This window comes from Salarias fasciatus, chromosome 10, assembly GCF_902148845.1.
Source record: "Salarias fasciatus chromosome 10, fSalaFa1.1, whole genome shotgun sequence".
Lineage (NCBI taxonomy): Eukaryota > Metazoa > Chordata > Actinopteri > Blenniiformes > Blenniidae > Salarias > Salarias fasciatus.
The window spans coordinates 5,868,460-5,891,184 of record NC_043754.1 but is presented as its reverse complement, the minus strand read 5'-3'; the positions used below and the strand labels follow the sequence as shown (position 1 = coordinate 5,891,184).

The 22,725-nt window shown below is 44.7% G+C and overlaps 1 protein-coding gene across 1 annotated transcript in view; it reads right to left on the bottom strand.

The window, feature by feature from the left end:
- The window catches only part of srrm3 (serine/arginine repetitive matrix 3), a 41,532-nt gene extending 19,133 nt beyond the window's left edge, over positions 1 to 22,399 (bottom strand). Inside the window, exons 1-2 of the mRNA XM_030100767.1 lie at positions 22,077 to 22,399; positions 8,124 to 8,225 (exon numbers count right to left, since the gene is read on the bottom strand). Coding sequence (XP_029956627.1) covers positions 8,124 to 8,225; positions 22,077 to 22,366 — 392 coding nt within the window. The 5' untranslated portion in view covers positions 22,367 to 22,399. The remainder of the gene's footprint in view (positions 1 to 8,123; positions 8,226 to 22,076) is intronic.
- Positions 22,400 to 22,725: the final 326 nt, after the last annotated feature.

Below are 22,725 nucleotides of genomic sequence, written 5' to 3'. Positions count from 1 at the left end.
CCAGTTGGACCTGATTCTTAAGTTCTAATCAGCCCCTTAAGGGCAATTTACATAATTCAGATCTGCTCTAAAACATCTGTACAAGAGCAAAACAAATCTAAGCAGATGGAAATCTGACGCTCTCAAAGTTTAGTGCGACTCAAGTTCTATACTGACATTTGTAATTGTAATCCCTCGCGCCTGCCACTCTCACACTCTTACAGCTCAGCTTGTGGGATTCATATCTTCCCACTTGTTTCTCGCTCATGCTGTATGCCGACAGATGGATGCAGCCTCCCCTCCTCTCCGTCAGATCCGACCTTAAGAGAGCGATACGAAGGACCGCCCTGCGCTGTCCCACCTTTGCCGACCACGTGACAGACCGCCATGCTCTGGGATTACTCCTCCGCCCCCATCCACACAAACTCAACATGTAGCACGGCATCGCGGCCACGAAAACAAAGACATAACCTCGATGATTGAGCGTGCAGCCTCAATTATAAGCAGAGAGATGAAAACAGGCAGGAGTAATGAGACGAGGAGAGAGTGAGCATAGAGCGTCTTGATAAATACAGCACACATAGGATGAAATGTTTGCATCAGATTAAAACAGATTCCCCCCCCCCTCCATAAAAAAAAGTCTAAATCAGCGATGTTGAGTCAGGAGAGAAGGAGCCGACTGGCTGTTTGTTAGCGCAGCACAAGGCAGCTCAGCCTCTAATTGGCTGAGCACCACTGGGCACAGCAGGGAGCCTGAGTACCAGCAGAATAACCTCACTTCCACAAACGCACACACACGCAGCAGCTCCGATGAGTCGACACACTTTACTGAAATCATGTTAATTACAACCGGTGTGACAAAAACAACGGAAAGAGAAGAAGCCAGCTGTAAGACAAACCAATCGCAGTATAGGAAAACGCTCCGTTAGAGGCTGGCATTTCGCACACACGCCGACGACGCTCGCTTCTGAGCATCGTTTTTTTTTTTTTTTTTTTTAACTCTTAAGAACTAAATCTGATCAATCTCACTCCCAGTTACTCTTCGGTTAGTTAAAACTCTTTAAAAAAAAATCCATCTTGTTTCTAATCAGATGCAGAAAAGGTCCAGATGAGGAGTTGAAGGTTTGACCTTCAGGAATATGTTGGACGAAAGTCGTCAAATAAAACGGGAATTGTCTGGTGAAGAAATTCGCCCATATTACCATAGTACTGCCATAGTAACAGCAGCATCTCTGCTCCTGGCTGAGCTGTTTTACACCTACTTTTCAAATGCCATTGTAGTTGGTAAATCACACTGCACACTATGTAATTATATACTATGCTGTATTAATTGATTTGCATAAACTTCTCATATCTGTGCATGATCTGGGAGACCCACATGACATATTCATGAAGGAAAATGTGCTAATTAGAGAGTTATTTTGCAGCATCTGTCAAATGTGATCCTCAGTGCACCTCTTTGCTAAATCAGCCTCCCCACATTTTCGCGTGCCATATCACGTTTGCGCCCATTTTATACTCGCAAACTCTCAGACTTACCATATATTTCAATTTAAACCATCTAACCAGCAGAGGGAAAGAGGAAATCCCCGCTCTATTCCACTGCAATGCTGCACTTAAGTGCCCATTACTGGAAGCTGTGCTTATCACAGTTCACTGTATAAACAATAGTGCAACACATGAGACTTCACAGCTGGTCGGTCTGCATCAGATACGACAGCAAATTGATTTTCAATGGCGACTATATGCACTTAAACTGCATTGATGGGGAAGCCTGATAAAGACTGGTTCATTTGAAGCGTGCTGTAGCGGGGGACACATATACAGCACGGAGGGCAATAACAGCTTCGGGCCAGGGCAGGAAATCACTGCAGTCATACAAATTTTACATTTAATGATAATAAATGACACATTAACAAACCCTACTTGAATGCACGCATGCAGGCATGCTAATGCTTTCACTTTCCTGCAGAAATTGTAACGGTTTGAACAGAATTCTTGAAGGCTGAATATATTAAGTTGTGGCTCGGTTGGCAGTGGTCGCCTCTCACTGAGTGTGTGTGTGTGTGTGTGTGTGTGTGTGTGTGTGTGTGTGTGTGTGTGTGTGTGTGTGAATGTGATTAACAGTGTAAAGTGCTGTGGGGAACACTCAAGCAGTGGAAAAGTGTTATATAAGTGAAATTCATTTTAATTTGACTGTATACACCAACAAACTTTAAACTGCAGTTTCTAAGTAAAATTATGTATTTTCCATATTATGACAGTGGAAATTGAAAATAAAGCGCTTCTTTAAAACTTCTTTTTCCAGATTTTTTGTCACTGCTGCTGGTATTTAAGTCTAAATGTGTTTTTGTCTGCTAAAATATGGGGGGAGCAGTTGCAGTGGTGGCCGGTATCGTCTCCAGCACCCCGTGATCCTGACAGACAAAGCAGTATCAAAGGCTAAACAGCAATGAGTTGTGTCTTTTAAATGACAAACACAATCACATTTCACGAGAGAAAATGTTTGTCGCCATTTGTCCAGTTCACATTTGCTGTCTGCTTCTGGCTTTTCGAAAAAGCTCATTGTAATTGCCAGCTTTTGTGCCTTTGTTCCCTCGGAGCAGATTCCCTGCAGGGCCTGAGGAGCACAGCCAAAAAGAGCAATTAACAACAATTTATACTATCTAGTGCTCCCTGTGCTTAGTCATTAATGATAAATCAACTCATTCCCCCACCGAGTGTGTAATCTCTTAATTGATGCCGTGCTCCTATGTGCGGGCGGCATCTGTCCGGTCTAGACAGCGCCCCTGTTAGGCGGATGAGCGAGTGTCCCTGTGTTTAATGCGAGCTGCCCCCTGATTCCGCCTCCGTTCGGAGGACGGGGCAGTGATGGACTGCGGCCGGGCCCTCCTGAGAGCTGCGGCGCACGGAGCAGCGGCTCATTCATATCCTGTCGAAGGCAGCTACTGAAGGCCTGGATATATTTCCAGCGCTCCTGCGGAGGGGAAGACGGACCACTTACTTCTATTCACGAGGATCAGGGGGGAAAGAGCAGCAGCTGCTTTAAAGTACTGACTGTGCGGGGAGTACAATGGAGCAAATCCGCGATCAACCTCCATGCAGCGAGCGCAGAACGATACAAATCCACAAAGCAGATCCTCTACCAGTCAAATCAGATATGCAGTCTCCGTCTCCTTATGAAAACAGGTCAGTTTGAGGCATTTCGTCAGATTCTGGGAGTCATTGTCGGTGTGTAAGCCAACCAGGCTCAGAGGTTTTACGCCACGCAGGCCTCCTTTGACTCCGCGTTGCCATCCATTCTGCAGGAAATCGATGCGGGACGCCGGCGAGAGCGGCTACGAGCCGCCACAGCCCTTACTCAATGCAGGCTCTTTATTGCCGGTGCATCAGAGTATTTAGCTCCAGCTGAGGGGCCCCGGCCTGTCAATAGCACCGGTCCCCGGGAAAAAGGTCGCATCTGAATAAAACCTCCCGGCTGAGCCACGTCAAGCAGGCTGAGGGCGGCACGGTACGCCAAAGCATGATGGAGGGAGCAGTCGTTCATTTCCATATTACAACTACACTATATTACCAAAAGTATTGGCTCGCCGGCCTCACACGCCTGTGAACTTGAGTGGCATCCCATTATTAAACCAGAAGACTTGACGTGATGTCTGTCCACCGCTCGCAGCTCTGACAGCGTCAACTCTTCTAGCAAGGCTTTCCTCAAGGTTTAGGAGTGCTTATGGGAATTTTTCGCCATGTGTGAGTTCAGACACTGATGCGGGAAGAGAAGGCCTGGTCTCCTCTCGAGTTAACCTTTAACCTAAAGCCTGGAATGAATAAATGAATGAAGACCTGAAGCTGAATAAACCTCTGATACATCTCTAAAGAATAGGTGGAACTTACAGCCACAGCAGTGTTCCTGTGAGGATTTAACCTCATAGAAATGAGCCAAAGTTACAAAGAAGTTGTTCAGTATCATAGCCTACACGTTCGTCATGTCAGCCACTCCTATTTATGTGCAAAGTAACATATCTGAAAGTTCATGATGTCTTCATACAGCTGGAAAATTAGAGTCTTAGAAGCACACCAGAAGCAGAGCAGTGTAATAAATAAATAAATAAATGTGCCGCATTTTCTGATGCTTTGTTGGGTCTGTGGGGGCGTCTGTCTGTTTTTTAGAGCTTTAGTGTTTTGCTTTGATTGTGATTGCTAACAGTGTCCTCTTGTATTTTTATACATGCTGAGAACAAATATCTATTACAATGGAAAAACAGTTTTTTTTTTTTTGTTTTTTTTTTTTACTCAGGCACAGGATTATAACCTATTTTTGGTCTATTATTGACGTTTTTAAAGGCGTTTTTATTGCATAAAAAATGCATTTACTACAGAATTCCAAGAGGATGAAATCAAACGGTGTCTCAGAGCTTTAGTGTTCTGTCGTGACTGTGATTACTAAAGTGTCCCCTTGTATTTATTTATTTATTTATTAATGGAATTTTATTGGTTATTCATTGGATCGGAGTGAATGTGAATTTAAAACGTGAAAACTGAACGCACACATATATTCCATGGTGGGATCTACCTTGTACGCCCGAAAACAAGCATGGTTTTATGGATAAAGAAATAAAATAAGCTTGGATCAGAGTTATGATGGTTAAAAATCAGAACAAAAAGACCTGGGAATGTATTACACCGATAAAAATGCCAAACACATATAGAACTGCAATTCTGTGTGTGTTTCTGTGCGTGTGTGTGTGAACTAGCAAGAAATCTAGTGATTCGATAGAGGAGTTATGACTCAATATTCTCTATTAAAGTTGAATTTATAATGTCGATTCAGTAAAACTGTCTGAGTATAAATTTCGCTCCACCTTGTGTCTGAAACCTGATAAATGAGAGTTTTCATTTTCAGACAATTAAAAGTGTTGGATGTCTATTTCCAACCCTGAAAGTCCTCATGCGGCTTTTCTAAATCCCCAGTCCACAACTCGCCTTCGATCGTCACAAACTTTTAACAACAAATCAATGGGAAGTATTCCTGAGACTGATACACTATCACCAAACGTAATATTGCAATGCTCACATGTAATGATGCTTTCCTGTGTGTGATGGTGTTTCTAAGGCCTGGGTGAGAGGAGAGGACGAAGAGGGAGAAGTGGGAGGATAACAACCCTGCAAATTACCAGCTTCTTCAATTTTCCACATCAAGGCCTTTCCGGAGAGGGGGAAAGCTGCAGAATTCGAGGCGCGAGCAGAAATCCCAAATTGACCTGAGTCAGAAGTGCCCTTGAGAGTGAACTAATGCGAGGACCAAAACAAACAAAGCTTCCTGTATCTTCAATGTTTGTTTCCTCTGGGCAGGAAAAAAAGGTTTATACTACTGTACTCGTGTGTGTGAGAGAGAGTGCAAGAGAGTGTGCGAGTGTGTGTGACTCTTCCGCTCGGCCGTTCCTCCTCGTTTAAATGTCAGACACCGACTGAAGTGCAGAGGAGGGAGAATCATCAGTCGTGACTGTGAGACAGGAAGCATCAGCGTCATTACAAGTCATTAGTCCGCAGGCGGCCGGTCGGGTCGCCATCATTCACACACACACACACACACACACACACACACACACACACACACGCCGACACAGACAAATACACACACCGCGTGATGGAGTGACTCGCGACGACCACCTTGCCTCCAACCCGCTGTTGCTATCGCCTCCATTTGTCAAATTTGTGGGTGTGGCTCTGCTTTTTTTTTTTCTTTCTTGACGGCTTCCACCTGATCCATGCTTCACCCGAGACCACGCCACACCCCACCCCCCACTTCGCACTGGAAGCTTGAATGAGACTTAATGCTAAACAAATTGACAATTATCATGCCAATCTTCGCCTCATTGGCTTCCAGCAGCGCTCAGAATAGACTTTAAAATGCGGCTGATTATTTTCAGAGCACCGGGGTTTAACCGTCCCCTCTGTGCTCAGATAAAGGCATTGCCAGTCAAAAAGCTAAGGATTCAAATTAAAATTTATTGCACTTCTGCAATTACGGACCGAGTGCCGTGGAAGCGGCTGCCTGAAGACATTATTAGAGCGACAGGCCATTTCTCACGACCTCTTTTAAAATCAATTCCTGTACGCGTTTCATATTTATTCCTGTCTGGTTTTATTACATTTATTCATTGTGAAGCATTTCTGATCATTCTGTATTTAATTTACCAGCAAACTTTTGGAACTGCTGTACGAGTTAGAAGAAAAAAATGTGTATGACTGAATAAAGGGTGGTGAAATACAAAGATTTATCTATCTTAATTTTCATTTCATTGGGACTTTAACTGTTTTTTTTTTTTTGTAATCCACCGTTCTCTGACATTGACTGATTGACCTGCTGTGAGGTTTCTTCACAGTGTAATTTTACAGGGGTTTACTGCAATCCTGCCATATTGACTGTGCATCATTCAATGAGCATAAAACAGTCCGTCTGGATTGTTAGTGATGATTTTAGAAAAGGACCAGCATCTAGTTACTTAGCTATAGATTTAAGCTCTGCGTGTGGATGTTTTTCAGGTTAAAACTTGAACAAAACTTTGTTGAACTCCGACTCAGAGTCCATGTAGACGCCAAAAACACAGCGACTACGCATGTGTAGCATCACCGTAGCAAATAGTTCTTCTGCACCATGCTCAGTAGATGAACAATTTCCTCCAGAGTGTCTCCTGAGTGGCTCCCAGTCCAGATTCTGCTGGACTTGGTACTTTTACAGTTGACAGTCAGTGTAATAACAATCCAACTTCGTCGTCTTTCCACACGAATGTCCGTCTTCTCACCATTGTTAATGTTCGTAGCGCGTTGTGTTTCACTCATTTTTCTAAATCAATTAATGATGCGTTTTCACTTGAAACACCAAACAAACAGGGCTTAGGCTTTATGCTAAATGGAAGTGAAACCAGGATCAGCATGTCAACATGTGGTCATCTCGGAGAGTTCAAATCTTCACCCGACCTGTTTGATCTACGGACGGTACGATGATTGCAGCATTTACATTAATACAGTATAAAATATCCCCAGCCTATTATGTGTTCTGTATTATTCGGTATGGCCTACAGGCATTTCTTTTTATTAATTTATATTCCTCATTTATTCTACCAGGAAGTCTCTAGAGATAAAATCTCTTTGTCAAGGTAAACCTGGCCAGGAGGCACAATGGAACAACAGAGCAGAGAAAGCAGGAATAAACGAAATAAAAACATTTATATCTCCATCAGGAATCGAAATGAGACTCCTTTGTTAGATAAAATATTGAAACTTCAGTGATCCAGATTGTTCCATGACCATCTTCACAAGGAGGGAAGAATTGGATTAGACCAGAACATCGATAATAGCGGACCCCACCTTCACCATCCAGGAAAAATGCATCCTTTCTTTTTCCTCATGAGCTTCTTGCGCAGCATCCCATCACTGTCTCCACGTAATTTAATTCTGAGCTCCAATTTCTTCCTCTGCAGCCACTGAGCATTTCTTTGATTAATTTGTTCTTAGAATTATAAATTGAGCCTCAGCTTCCAGACAGAACGCTCCCTTGGACTGGACGCAAAATCCGGAGCTGAAATCGACCTGCGAAAGCTGCTCGATCCCGGAGGAAGTGAGGCATTCATCATCGAACCAGAACGCCTCCACGAACCTCCGAACACAGTTTATTAAACCTGAGGATTTTGCTGAATCTGTGTGCAAACATTCAGATTCACATGCATGCACATTTATTTGGAGAGGTTTCTGCAGCACTGATCACCTCCGTGCTCCTCTGACTCTTTCGAACGATACACTAGAAAACAATCAAAGCACACAAACATCATCAGGATTTTACTGCCATCACTTGGAGGCCCTTTTTACTGGGCCGGTTAAACTATAATAAAGCAAAAATGGGTTCGTTTCTTTTGTCTATTTCTTTGCCATTGCAGCAGAATGAGTTTCTGATGACCGTGTGTGAGAAAATGAGGCAGAGCAGAAAATGGATTCTGATGTAAATCAGACTATATGGTAAACAGAAAGGGTGTTGTGATGACGAACTCTCCTCTCTGCCCATCATGATCTCAGTGCTCTGATCCGTGTGTTGAAGGCAAGACAGTGGAACTCTCATGATACAATATGCTGCACATCACAGAACTTACACTGGTTGTGTGTGTGCGCCTTCTCTGGTGATGACGCCCTCTTTGTCCATCAGCATCTGTCTGAACGTGCTCACTTTCTGTCGGATCTCCTCCTCCGTGTACCTGCGGACACAAAAACACCACAGTTAGCCTGACTGGAATTGTGTGAAGGCTCGTGAATGCAAAACCCAGAGCAGCGCCAGCGAAGCCACTCATCGTCTGTCACCGCTGTCAGACGCTGCGCACGGGAGCCGTGTCGTCGCCCCCGACGACGCGCCGGCCGCACAAAAAAGGCGGGGACGGTCCTCATACGGTGGAGAAATGATGCCCGGCGTAGGATTTGATGACTCACCGTCGACCTCCCGGGTCCCTGGAGGGCCCGCGCTCTGTGTCATGTTTCATTCTGCAAGTGAGCGGTGAAACTCGCTGACTTGAGAGTAACTGCGGGGCAGCGTGAGGCTCCCTCAACAAGCTGACACAGCCAGAAAAACCGCGGCCCGCCGCAGAGCCGCATCGCACAGGCTGCCCTCTCTGTCACGCTGCAGATCTGCATACACACTTTATGAATTTCAAAACAGATTTTCTTCTTGTTCTTGCTACCCTTGCAGTCAGCGGCTGAAATAATCAGTGTCATTGTAATTTCACTGTGATCCGGGAGAACATAATGAACGGATCAGCAAAGGTAGAAACAGTCATCCCCTCCGTTTGTGAATCACACGAGCCACTGTTAGGAGTGCTGACAGCTCTGCGGCACAGACAGTAATAATGCAAGCAGGCTGCCTGAACAAGTCCTGTTCTCTCCTGCGGATCCTCACAAGGATCGCTGTGCAAGGCCGCGGACTTGACAGGACACGGCCCCTCTTCACCGCGCCCATCTCCAGACGGAACCACACCATCTTCAAACCCTCTCCACGCTGCGCTCGGGCTCCGGTAATGAGCTGTAATGAGCTACAGAGGCAGGGAAACGAGAGGGGAGAGGGGCGGAAGGTGGAGGGAGGAGAATAATAAAGCTGTGAGAGAAAGAGAGAGAGACCCCGGAGCACGCAGTTAGACTGACTGGGAGCCAGTGCCATTAATAATAAACTGTAATGTCTGAGCAATAACAGAGATCTCAGACTGGGCTCCAATGGGAAGTCACTAATTACGCCTCGAGAAAGTGGGAATGTCCTGCGTTCACAGTCAAATGAAAGGGATGGATCTTAAGAGTTTCTCTCTGTTTGAGGCCAAACATACAGATGTTTTCTATATTTCCTTTGTAGAGTACAAGCTCGACTTGCAATTACTGGGAGAGGGAAATACAGTGTTTCATAAACACTGCTTGATGTCTCTGAAAGACTCAACTTTTCTCATGATAAAACCAAAAAGAAACGCGGATTCCTTCATTTCTTCATCCACCAGGCTTCTTAACGCTGTAATGAAACCGTAATGAGACTGTGCTGCACTGGATGCATCACTACATCACATGTTTCTGCTTCTCCTGATCGCCTCTGAAACCTGAGCTGCCTGGAGCAGAAATCGAAGTCCAGGCTGACAGTAAATGACTGAAACAGCACCTCTTCTCTGGTGGCAGATTGCGGTGGTCTCCTCAACTCCCAGCTCAGGACTGGACTGCGCTCACATTCAGGATTGTAAAGTAAGCAGTGGCTCATTTCAGCGTGGAAATAGCATTAGCCTGAGGGTGTTTGCTTTTTCTCAGATTAAACACGGAGGCCCTATCGTGTTTTCCGAGTCGGCTGCTATCACTGCATTGATGGAGCGGAGAATGAGATTAGGAGAAGTGTGATGGAGAGTAGAAACCACTGGAAGAAGGCCCGGCAGAGAAAAAGAAGAAGGAGAAGCCGGTCGGTGTGACGGCGCTATCGAGTCTCTCTGTACGGCAATCAGCCCAGCAGCTGTCAGCTCAGCACAATGGAGGCCGCAACGCGCACTTTATATTCATGGCTTTTCAGCTGTGGCGCGTGGGCCACGGCCACGTTTTAGCTGCCGTCCGACAGTTCTGACACCTGGGTTGTCCTCACCGAGGATCAAAGATACGATGCACTCCGTCGGCTGCGCGATGGGTTTGAGCCAAACGAGCCCTCGGTTACTTTACACTGAGCTCACGATGGCACAAATGTTGGCACTCGCGATCTCTGCTGATACCCTTCGTCATGAAGTCATGAAGCTGACCTCCCACAATCGCCAGCTCGCCTCTTTTTTCCCTGTCCTCCCGCTGGACTGCTTCATTCTGAAGCTCAGCGTGGCTTCACAGCGAGAGGCACGGGTTGCGTTTGATCGGTCGAGCTCTCAAAACCAAAGTCGAAAGCGGCGTGCCCAGCAGTGGTGCTGCTTTAACATAAAGCCCCGAGGTTTTAGAAGCAACAGCAGCGAGAATCCCTCGCAGCATCTGAGAGAAGAAAAGAACTTCTTCCACCAACAGCAAACTTGTGTATTGTGCTGCGAGGAGAAGTTGGAGGGAAGGAAAAAAAAAATCCATCGCAGGCTCAGAATCAATACACGCAAATGGACACATATTGGGTGTTTGTCAGAAGCTATTTGGATGCAGAAACAACACATCTCTCATCCGCACATTTAATTAGCGCTTCTGTAAAGGTAGCGGCTTTCTGCCTGGCACGCCATCTGTTCTGGCCTGACGCGCTGCTGGGAAGGCGGCTGATTGGAGCGGTCACTCCCAGCAAGACCGGGCAGCTAGCGCTGATTTCGAATTAACGTTCAACTGAGCATACTCGTGTATTTCTGCGTGTGCGCGTTTATGCAAGTTTAAGGTTGGGATTGTTCACCAGTCGGTCAAGTGGAGCCAAATGAAGGCCGTTTAGCCCAGGCTGATTGCCTGCAGCATGCAAAATCCCCGAGATTTGGGTGAAGACAGAGAGGAGGGCGGCATCGATCAGAGCACAGCCCTCCTCCACAACCCCGGCCATGAAAAATCACCACGATTAAAGAAGCTGATTGGAGTAATTAGACAGCTCCGAGCACATACAGATTCCCCCTCTATTAACTCGCCTTCCTGGAAAATGAATAGTTGTGGCCCCGAGACCGTCCTTACACTGATGGGCATCGATTTGATGAGGAGCGCCGATGTGTGGGGCGTGCGAGCGAGCGAGCGAGCACTCCTTCTGACTGCCGCTGATGTCTTTGTGCTTAATGTCTGAGCGGCTTTCCCTCCCTCCACAAGTCGTCCCCGGGCGCCGCTGCACAGCTCGCAAACTCTGCAGCCATCAATCCTGAAGCGGAGCGCGCAGAGCGAAAGCCATGCCGGTGCAGTCGGAAAGCTCGAACGGCGGAGGGGAACACTGTAAACCCAAACCTGAACACCCCCACGTTTCTTCTTCAGGGGGCAGAATTAAAACAGCCCACCGAGGGCTGCAGTGGAATAGTTTTTATCTCAAGTGGAGAGGATTTCAAATTGATTCTCTCTACAGTCATAGATTTTCTGGTTAGGTAACAGATAACTAGATAGCCCAGAGAGAAAGAGCAGCACTTTATATAGCTGCCCTCTTCACCTCCACCTTAGTGTAAGTAGATCAATGGCTGGAGCAGCGCAATCTGCCATTTGTGATTGCTCATCTTCTCTGAGACCTGCTGTAACAACAGGATTTGAAAGTGTTTTGTCTGGCACGGACCTTATATATTGGCTTTCAAGCCCCGCAGTGGCAATGTATAAAATGGGTCACTCTTCCCGAGATCATTCCCCTCCAATTTTCAGTCCTCTTGGATAGCAGCTTATCGTCTTATGACGCAGGCCGCGGCTCGCAAGAAAAAAAAAAAAAAAATCTCCATCAGAGCAGCGACAGCTCTGTGCAGTAACCCTCTAAGACTCAGAGAGCAGCTCTCGTAATAAGGTTCAGGCCGCTCACATCTCTGACGATTCAAAAAGTGTCACTGCAGATGTTACTAAAGCAACACCAAGGTGGAGTGTTAATAAAGCTCTCCTCCCTCTGTCTCAATTCACTCCTCTGCCTGGAAAAGCCATTCCGCTGTGTGCACTCACCCGCATGCAATTTGCAAATTTAGCCCCATTGTGTCTTCCTGGCTCGCACCAGGCCAGACCTCTCTACTTGACTTCCAAACAACAGAAATTCATTTTGCAATACACACGTGCACACCTTTTGTTTGTGCTTGGTGAAGCACAAAGGCTAATATCTTCTGCTTATTATTTAAAAAGGCTCTTACCAGTGGTGGAGAACAGTGGTGTGCACGCATAGATGAGGTGGAACACTTTGCTGTGGACAAACTAAAGCTTCCTGTTCCCTCCCTGAAGCCAACCTGCATGTGTGTGTAAATGGCGCCAAATGAAGATCCAGATTCGGGGATGGTCAGTATTGTTGTTTAAGCATTTAGGGAGGAAATCTGGTGTTTTCCAAAGCATGCATTGTTTCTCATGCTTCAACATTTTTGATAAAAAGTAATAATTGAGAGTTAACAGAGCCATATGATCTGAAGGACCAGGTGTGTTGTTGGGAGTTCAGAAAAATCTGATTCCTACCATGAACAATTGTCTAATTCAAAGGTGCCAAACATAAGGCCTGTCAGCCAAACCTGGCCCACAAAAGGCCAGGAAAATATTAAGCAAATTGTAAAAATTTCAAAGAAAACACTGATTTTTTTGTTGTAAACACAACACAAGACTACGAGCCGAGCTGGGACGTCAGTGGAGCTGCCATGAATGATAACTATCTGGTATCAAACTAACTTCAGAGCTTCAAAGTCATGCTGTCAGGGTGAGCTTGTAAAAACATGCAAAATGTAACAGCTTGAGAAGTTTTTTGACATTTAGCTGTATTTTGCAGGAGAAGGTTTCATTAAAATTGAATTCATATTGATACTGTAGTATTTTTCCGTAGTAAATGTTTGGTTTTGCAAGGATATCGACATTTTCATCACATGTACTCTGCACAATAACAAATGCAAACTCTATATTTAATAGTTAACTCAAAATGACATGTGGGCCCTGAACTAAAACCCATTTAACACCCCTAATACAATCTAGAATCTAAAATACTGGAATATGACTGAGGACAGATCACCACAGCGCCACACTGGTGAAAAACAATAAATAGTATGATTGTTATTTGAGGTTTCCTTAAAGTTTCACAAAATTTAAAAGTGTTATTTGTTTCAAGGTGACTGTGAAATCAAAACACACAAGCTGATAATATGCATGTAATGGTCTATTTTCAAGCTTCTCTGCAATGCTGCGGTCCACTAAGACAAATCAGACAATAAAACCTTCCAAGCAACGTTTCCACTTCATTCTGGCATCATGATTTAAGCTGCCAACAGTTGGATCATCTCATTTCAAAGAATAAACTCAGAGGATTTAGGAAAATAAATCGGATTGGTTGTCTGTGTATCGTGTAGCAAACTGTGTGTATTTACTTCAAATGAAAATGTTTGCTTGTTTTGCCTTTGAGAAAAATTAAATCTAACAAACAAGGACGCCGTGGATATGTCCTCTGGAAAAGAACCGCTTTCCATGGGCGTGTGCACAACTTGTTTAAGCCGTATCACATATCACAGTCACTTTTTTGGCAGTGGTTCAAACTTCAAATGACGTTTAAGGCCAGAAGAAGTCTGCAAGGGGAAAATAAAGCCAATAGAAGTTCTATTATTTCTAATCATATTATAACTGAATCAATTTGTTCTTCTTCTTAAGTGTGATAGTGGTTTTGCTAGACGGCACTGGTGATGACTTCCTAAAACCAGAAGAAAAATGTGTGAATTCCAAGTGCATTCTAACACCTGCTGTACCAAGAAAAATCTGAGAGTGATTATTTTACTTCAAGGGATCTTGACCCCCCCCCCCCCCCCCCCCAAAAAAAAAAAAAAATTCACTTGTTACAAGCAATTCTTATTTAACATACTTCTGACGAGTCTGTTTCTCCGGTCTGTGTTTAAAGGCAGACCAACAGTCTGCAGTGGAGCCTGAGTGAAGCCCTTGTATAAAGAGCTCATTAAATAGCTAGAAAGAAAAAGACTCAGACACCACAGGAGCTCAAACTATGCACGATCATTATGGTCTAATTAACGGGGAAAAAAACACCCCTGAAACGCAGCCCGGACCCTTGAACGCAGAGCTGCCCTTGAGATGTGAATCCGTTGCTTGGCCGTGTTGTTCTACGAGTCAGAAAGTTGGATAAGAATGCCGAAACATTCAGTTCATGAAGATGTTTGTGCGGGAGGGTCAGGGCTGTTGATGGAGCTTCAGTCATGCTTCAGCTCGCCTCAGAGCCGCTCTGACAGGTCACGCCTCCCGCCCCTTCACGCAGATGTCATGTATAAATGGTCTGATGTATGTAACGCCCCCCTAGACAATCTAATATACATAAAATGGCCATGCTCCCTGCAGCGGGGGTGCACTCAGTGCACCGGCTGAATGTGGGGGGAGGGAGTGCCACGGGGGCCTCGGGTAGCAGAACCAACACACTCCTTTAATCGCTGAGCCGGTCTAATTGGCTCCCACAGTGAGGCCATCATTCATGACGGACCATTTATCCAGCTCTTATCGCTGCAGAGGGGCACGGCGAGACCGCGGCCTGGGGGCAGAGTGCAGGGGGAGGGAGGGGGTGCATGCTGGCCGGGTTAGAGACGAGGGCTGGCACCCACTCCCGGGCTGATCCTCCCCCGTGTCCCGAGTCAGAACCAACAGTCGGGGGCGGCGCCACGGCCCAGGGTCTTGGCTTCCATCCACAACAATGAAAACAGACTCCAGCCTCCATCTTTAATTGTGTCTAATGCCTGGCGCTGCGCTCGCTCGCCGTTCCCTGCGCTTCATCCCCCCACTCTATCCTCTTAATCCCGCGCACATGCACACGTGCTCGCTCGCTGAAAGAGGCACATTAAAAATGGGAGCGGCAGGGGCGGCGAATAAAATCCCTCTTCCTCTCCTCTTAATGTAGCTTAACAAGGCGACTCGAGTCCGACTCTGGCTTTAACACTGCGGCCGAACGGTCGCCCATTCGTCATGTGTGTGCCAGGCGACGCCGTGCGCTGGGATGAGCGAGCGGAGCGGCTCGGCACATGTGTCGGCTCTTCTCGTGTTCTGTCATCATTAGCCGAGCTGCTGGCCGCCGCCGCCGCCGCGGCACTGTTCCACCAGGCATCATGGCCCTTTTACATCGCTCTCAAACCGGGAACGACATCCACTCCAGGCCAGGACATGAGTGGACCTTGACAGATGGCAGGAGTGAGGTCCCCGCCCCCCCCTCTCTCTCCAACCTTTTTTTTTTTTTTTTTGTCAGAGTCCACCAGCAGCTCCTGTTCAGTGACATCAATCTGCTGCAGCTCTGAATTATCCCGCCGTCTTAATGAGGCTCACGGCCTGACAAGAGCCGTCACACTCAAGCCAAGAGGGAGAAAAACGAGAGGGGGGGGGGGGGGGGGGGCCTCTAATCCTGCTCCACCTTATCAAAACACTCCCACCCAAACAGCAGGAAGGAAGACGCTTACACTCTGGTATTCAGGCGTGGATGTCACCTCTTCTGTCTGGACTTACCCCACAGAAAAAAAAAAAAAAAAAAAAAGGAAAACTCTAATTAGATTCCCTTTGATTCAATTAAACCGGCCGTTCCCTAATATATGAAGGATTAACAAGCTTTTCCTGTAAAAGACAAATGCGAAGTGAGCAAAATGTCACGAGGTATCAGTGGGAAAGTGAGTTTCCTCCACATGACACGGGATCACGGGGCTCATCGTTAATTATGGTCTCAGCTAGGCGGGAGTCTGCCTGCGAGAAGCAGCAGTGTGTGAGTGAGTGTGTGCGTCTGTGTGTGTGTGTGTTTGTGCAAATCCACCGGAGAGATTGTGGATTATTGCTGACTGTAGTCTGGGCCGTTAATGGGGCTCTTCCTAACTTGGTGCTGGATGTCGTGTTAATGAGAAAAACTACGCTGAGTCGGTGTGTGCCCCTCGCTGGCTGTCTCCATGGCGACCCCTCTGACGGCGGGCATTTGGAGATAAAGGGGAGCGTTGCAGAGTTCAGTGTTGGAGGTGGGATGTAGCACAGTAAAAATACATCTCCGTACCGAAGGTGGAGTGATTTCAGGTCTCTGTACTTATATTTTTAACAAATTCTAACTTCTGCAGGTTCAGCTGCAGGGTCGGTTTGACCATCTGGACGTTATGGAAATGGTTCAAAAAATACATCTGTCCTCCAGCTGTTTTTAAAGACAGCAAGAGATTTAAAAAAAAAAAAAAAAAATGTCCCGACATAAAAATGACATTGTTTTCAGCTTTTCTTCCTTTTCCATGTACACAGATATCCTTATTATCCTTAAACACTGGAGTGTAACTGCGAGGGCTGGTCCAAACAGTATTTTCTGTGCTCTGTATATTCGGGCCCAATTAATGATGAATGTCCAAATAATCACGCAGGCAGTATTGACTGCAGTCACAGTTTTGTTTCCGCCATCCATCAGGTCCATTTCAGTGAGAAGTTTCAGCGTACTGTTGCATCGCGGCCGCTGTGGCGAGCGTTCAGATATCAAAATTAATATCCGTATCCCACCACAACGCCCCAATAATCAGATATTCAGGTCCAGCTCTAGTGAACACAAAACTTTTGTGTTTTCGCTATCAGCATCATTTAGATCAGTCAGTGGATCATTCCCATAATGCTTTGCACTGTGATGTTGGCTTCCCACCAGTGCTGAAGATGGATTCTTTAGCTTGACTAATTAAACTTGTGGTTATTTTTTTCTCTCTTTTTTTTTTGTGGTTCTCCAGTCGTCACTTTCATTCTGATCCGGCTTGTGTTCTCAGGATTTGCGTGTGTGTAAACACAGCTATCGATACTGTCCATCACACATATTTGACAAATTTTGATTTCCCACAGCTCCGCTGCTCATCTCATAAATGTATATTATTCAGGAGTCTTGTTGAAAATGAAATGAACAGGCTCTCCAATAATAAAAGATTATCTACCCAGAGGCACTGGAGGAGTTATCTACCGAATTCATTTCCTTATTTATTGTTCAAGGTCTATATGCACCGTTTAACTCCATTTCCTATTTTTGTATTTCTATTTGATCCCAACAGGCATTCCTCGGAGGAAATCTATATTTTTTAATCACCAAATCCCTCACTGATTTGATTTTTGATGCCTTCTTCACAAAAGTTGTAAACAAAGGTTGTCTGATCCTCTCACTCCCTGTCACTCCAGATTACTAACGCCACAAAAGCAATCATTTCTCAATATGTCCTCCATCCAGCCAGAATCTGACTCAGGTTTAGTTGTCAGACACTTTGCTGAATGAAAGACAGTCATGGAAACGTCTGGCGGATGAGTACAGACTTCCCTCCAAGTTACGGTTCAGATCATGATCAGAGCTTGTTTCCAGTCGGGGTGCAGCTCTGCCTCTCGTCCTTACATTTTAATACACAAACCCAATGCCTTGAAAACAAAACTCCCCAACACTAAAATTTTAATCTGACCGTAAGGTCAATAACATGAATACATATAAATATTTAATCTGTCAATGTATTTCAGGCAGAGTTAAAAGAAAGAAACAAATCGTGTTTGATTTACACTGGATGTGTGTGGTAGATAGAACACACACGTCACCCATCCAGAGGCAATTTCTAAAATTAATAAATGATTGCACTTTTATGTAATTGATAGCAATTTTATGTAGATTTGAAGCATCAACTCACATTAAATTGGACTTTGGATTTCACTTATATCATGCCTTTTCCACTCCCGAACCCATCCCAGAGCTTTTTTTTGATTCACATTTGGTGATGGCTGTGATACAATTTACTCTACTGGTAGCAATTTGTGAGCAAAAGGAGTCCAAATTGAAGGATATTGAAGCGCGGTCTCATGCCTGAAATAAAATGTGAATCGTGGTGACTAAACTACATTTCACTACCATGGAGCAGGGATTAGCAGGATTAGCTGCTCCCATCTGTTCAAACAAAGTCACTTTCAATGCTTTACAATCACCATTCAGATTCTGCAATTCTCAAAGTTACATCTATATAAAAATGCTATTTTCCACACACTTATGTGGGAGTTTCACTCAGTGACTCCCACATTTGGTTCGAGGACAGTTTAGAGAGTTTAAAGTCCCCCGATGCAGATATATGTGAAGGATGCGAACCACCTGGAGAAGGGCGACAGCAGCATCCTTCGCCAGGCTGCTGACTGCAAACGATGCCAATTATGTAAAGTGGGGCAGCCGGCCAAACAGGAAACACCCCACTTTGTGCCCAAAACACTCCCCGTGGTACCCTTCACCTAATACTGAACCCTTTCACACGCCGACAAACAAATGTTTTCAAGATCAGAGCAGCCGCCCACGCTTGGACGGCATGTTAATTCTCCACATCTCGTGAGAATGAGGCTTTTTTTTTTTTTTTTTTATAAATAGGAAGAAACAAAAATATTGTTTTGTTGACAGATCAAATTTCCATATGCTGTCGCTAGGAATGTCTGGAGTCTTGTTTCAAGACGAAACCTCTCTACGTTCCCTCCGCACTTTCGCGGTAGCTTTTTTTTTCTTCTTCTTCTTCTTCTACCGCTCTTCCAATACTGTGATGACAAGGCGTTTTGGCAGGTAGCAGATTTTGAAAATAATGTGTTGGTGCAGCTTGTGAACTCAGCACCCCTACAGGTACAGAGCTGTCAAAGCTTTCAAAGCCCCGACTGCAACCAGCTCCGTAATAAGTGAATAGAGAGGAAACGATAAACAACAGCGGTTTCAGTGGAAAAGGTAATGACACTTGACATGCTCACTCAGCTCTGAGCAGCTCGCCTTTTCAGGCGGCGTTCCGTATTTGAATAAACGGGGGTGTTTTGTGCGTGTTGTTCAATCAGACTCAATCGTGTCTATGAAGCTAATGTTTCCTGCTTCCACTGTGTTTGTGGGCTTCCTTTTGAGAAATCTCACGCTGTATCATGCAGATGGGGTTGCAGACTGATTGTTGCGATGTGTTTAAAATGAGCGTCTTTTGCGATGTGAAAAACATGCTTGATATTCCACATCCATGTGGGAAAACATGCTGTCTCTATATTGTATGCACATCATTGCGTTTGTACCCATTTTTAAACTCATAAAACCCGTCAACCTTTTTCCTCACTGAAGTACAAAGAATCTACTTTTCACTTTTTAGAGTTTTATTTGCACTTTTGAGTCACATCTATTTGTTTAGCGGGGTATTGAAATGTTTCATTGTTTTCTGTTATATTTCTTTTTTTTTAATAATTACAGAGAATGTGGAGAACAAAGCCTGTCATCCACTGAGGAGCTGCGTGGGAGAGACAAATGAATGATTATAATTTTGAAAACTCAAAATGATTACTTCTCATGGCAGAGCTTTAACACTGCTGTCATATATCAGCGTTTCAGATGCAGCAGTGTCGAAACACCGAGTATGAGCACTTAAAACAAATATGAATGCAGCTGCCATCAGAAAATAAGACACGACCAGCTCAAAACCAATTGAAATGGTAAAAGATATTCCTTGTGACAGCAAAGCAATGCATTTTGGAGACAAACACAATATTTGGCAGCACGTAATACGATTAGACAAATAGATTATTATGTTGACTTTTTTAGTATTTATCCAGATAATAACATCGCTGATTTCTCGTTGTTTATTTTAACAGCAGTTGCTGTTGGCATCATATTTAAACACCTATTAAATTCAGATGCAACACTTTTTCTCCTAATTGTGTTTCATCTGTGAGAAATGCTCCGCTTCTATTTCGGTCGATTCAGCTGTCGACGCAGGCCGTTCTCCACTCGAATTTTATCCTCCATCCTATTTATATGCAGGGCTCTCAAGTGTGTGCATTATTACTAATATTCCATATTGTACTCCCTGTAATACACAGGTGTCAAACATCAGGCTCATGGGTTAAAACCAGCTCCACAGCTGGAGGTGAAGTTTTTTTTGACTGTTTTAAGCACCAGAGGATTTGATTAAAATTGAACTAAAATGCGTTTGACAGCCCTGACTTACATGTCCCTGTTGCTTACTTCTTCATTATATTTGTAAATGTGATATGATATGCGCCAAAACCTTTCAAAATACCACATTAGTGTACCTGAATTAATATTTTTATTGTGCAACTTTATTCAATACGCCCACATTGTGCATTGTTCCCTGTGTGAATTCAACCGCGATAAAAACGAGTTGTCCTAAATGGCTTTTTCCATCCATAACTAACGACTGGCTACTCCGACACATCTTTATCACTGAACTGGAAGCATGTTAGGGCCCACCTGGCCAAAGTTGGGGCGATATTCACCGTCTATTAAGTTGGGTTTTTATCTATCAGCTCCTCAGGGAAATATGTGGCTTTTATCCGCCACATGCTTCACTATCTTCAGTTGCTGGAGTTGAGAGAGTCGCTCACAGAGGTTTTTCTGAGAGCAGCTGCTGGCTGCGGCACCAAAACGCTCCTATGAGACAGACGAGGCTGAAACACAACTGGAAGAAACGAGATATGAGGAGCCAAAATATTGCATTTTGACATTTCACTCTCTTTTTTGAGTGACTGGCATGAAATGGAAATGTAAGACTGAAAAAACACACACACTTAGGAGTATTTCTTCATCAATAACTATAAAACATAACTCAAAAACCAATACTCAATTTCTCTGTTTATGTAATCCATCCTGCAAAAATGATTTGAGGAGTTGACAGACAAATTAAAAAAAGCTGTGTTTTCATCTCATATGTGCAACTCCTCTAAAGCAATTAGTTGGAGCATTCATTGAATCATGTTCAACCGAGTGAGATACTGATTTGTTTAAGTCGATATGTGATTTGGCTGCATATAAGAATTTGGCTTTTACTGCTTCAAATATTCTGTTAGAAAAGCTTCTACAACTCCTTTGTAATTATGGCGTATTAAATATTGTAAAATCGGTTAAATGTTGTTAAACTTTACAGAATGTACAGATAAATTTATGATTAAAAATATTCTACATGATAGAAAAACTTGAAATCATCTTACACTAAAGTGATCTACGGCAGCAGATTCAGGAGTTAGGTTGTTAAACACTTGATTGTTTAGATCTTCTGAGCTGCTCTGAAACAAAAGGCTCATAAAATTCATATTCTGGGGTCTAAGTCACAACACTTTTCTCAGAATAGTGAGATGAGGAGTAGAGTGAAGACAGTTAATGGAGAGCTGACCATTAGTGGCTCCATCTGCCTCGGCACTCTATCGACTGCTGTGGTCACTACCAGCACATCGCTCACAGAGAGTCTGTCATTTAACTTATTTGCAACATAAAGTGCATCACATTCAAAAAGTTAACATCGTGATGTTATACTGGGAAATTACAACGATCCCCATCCATAAAGGCACCAGGTCCCATGAGAATATGGACACGATGAATGACACTTTGAAGGCAGCATGATTATCATCGTCAGTCTACTGGCGCATGTGCAGGAAAACTCTTTGCTATGGTCACGGTGCAGCAGCATTTCAGAAATATTACATTTTCCTCCGTTTCCACAGAGACAGAGATGGAGACGGTTCTGACAAGTACCAGGATGTGAAGCTGTAATTATCTGTTTTCTGGATGTTTTTAAAAGTTCTTCAAATCAGTCTTGCAGTCCTGGTTATGCATGCCACATTCTGTGAGAGGCAAGAGGATAGTAACACAAAGAAAGAAGTTTTTTCCGACTTCAACTATATATTTCTACACATTTTGATCATTCGATTTCCTGTGGTGGTAACGTTGTGTTCCTAATTTCAGTTTCAGTGTTCTGCAGAGAGAAGGATCAGAAGGCATCCTTTCATATACTTGCCAATTATTTTAATTCAGGTTTGGCAGGGAGTTTGATAAGATAATTTTCTTTAGTGCGGCACACTGAACAAGGGCCTTAAATATATTCCAGCTGAAGGGAAATGATGCACATAAAATAGGCTGCAGTGAGCGTCTCACACAATGTTCCAGAGCCGTATCTTCGTTACGAATGGGTTCTAAATCAACCTTTCTGGCTACTTCTACTCACCCCTGCTCCTCCATCATCTCCTGCAGCTCCATGCATTTCAGCTCCACCCTCCTCTTCCTCTCGTGGTCCAGAATCTCTCTGTGTGGCTTCTTCACCAGGACGGGCTCCATTTTGGGCTCCTCCTCCTCCTCCGTGCCGGCCTGGCCCTCCTCCGATTTAACCTGCAGCGCCGCGGTCGGCGTCGGCATCCCCGACCCGGCGGCCGGTCCCGCTCCGGCTCCGGGAACCACGGGCTGGGCCACACCGTTGGCGCCGTCCTTCGGAGATGGCATCCTCGCCGCGTCGTACATGATTACAGGAGTCTGCACACACACACACACAGACAGATGATGGAGAGAGTGAAGGTTAGAGAGGAGACAAAGTGCCGGCAGGGCAGTGGAGTCCAGCGGAGTTTGGCAGTCTCACACACTCTCACTTCATAGTAAAGATTTAATGTCAGAACTCTGTAAGAGGCCCCATTCGTCCGGAGTTTGTTGCCAATTTGTTACTGCACAGTGAGTAATCCTACGAAGAACACACACTGCAGGATCTTTTTATTTTCACTGTGCAGAGACACATGAAATCTTCCCCAGACTCTAGTTTGACAAGCACAAAGCTGCCGGCTGAGAGCAAATCTTTCCCCACATACACATCTCAGAATTCTGTCTCC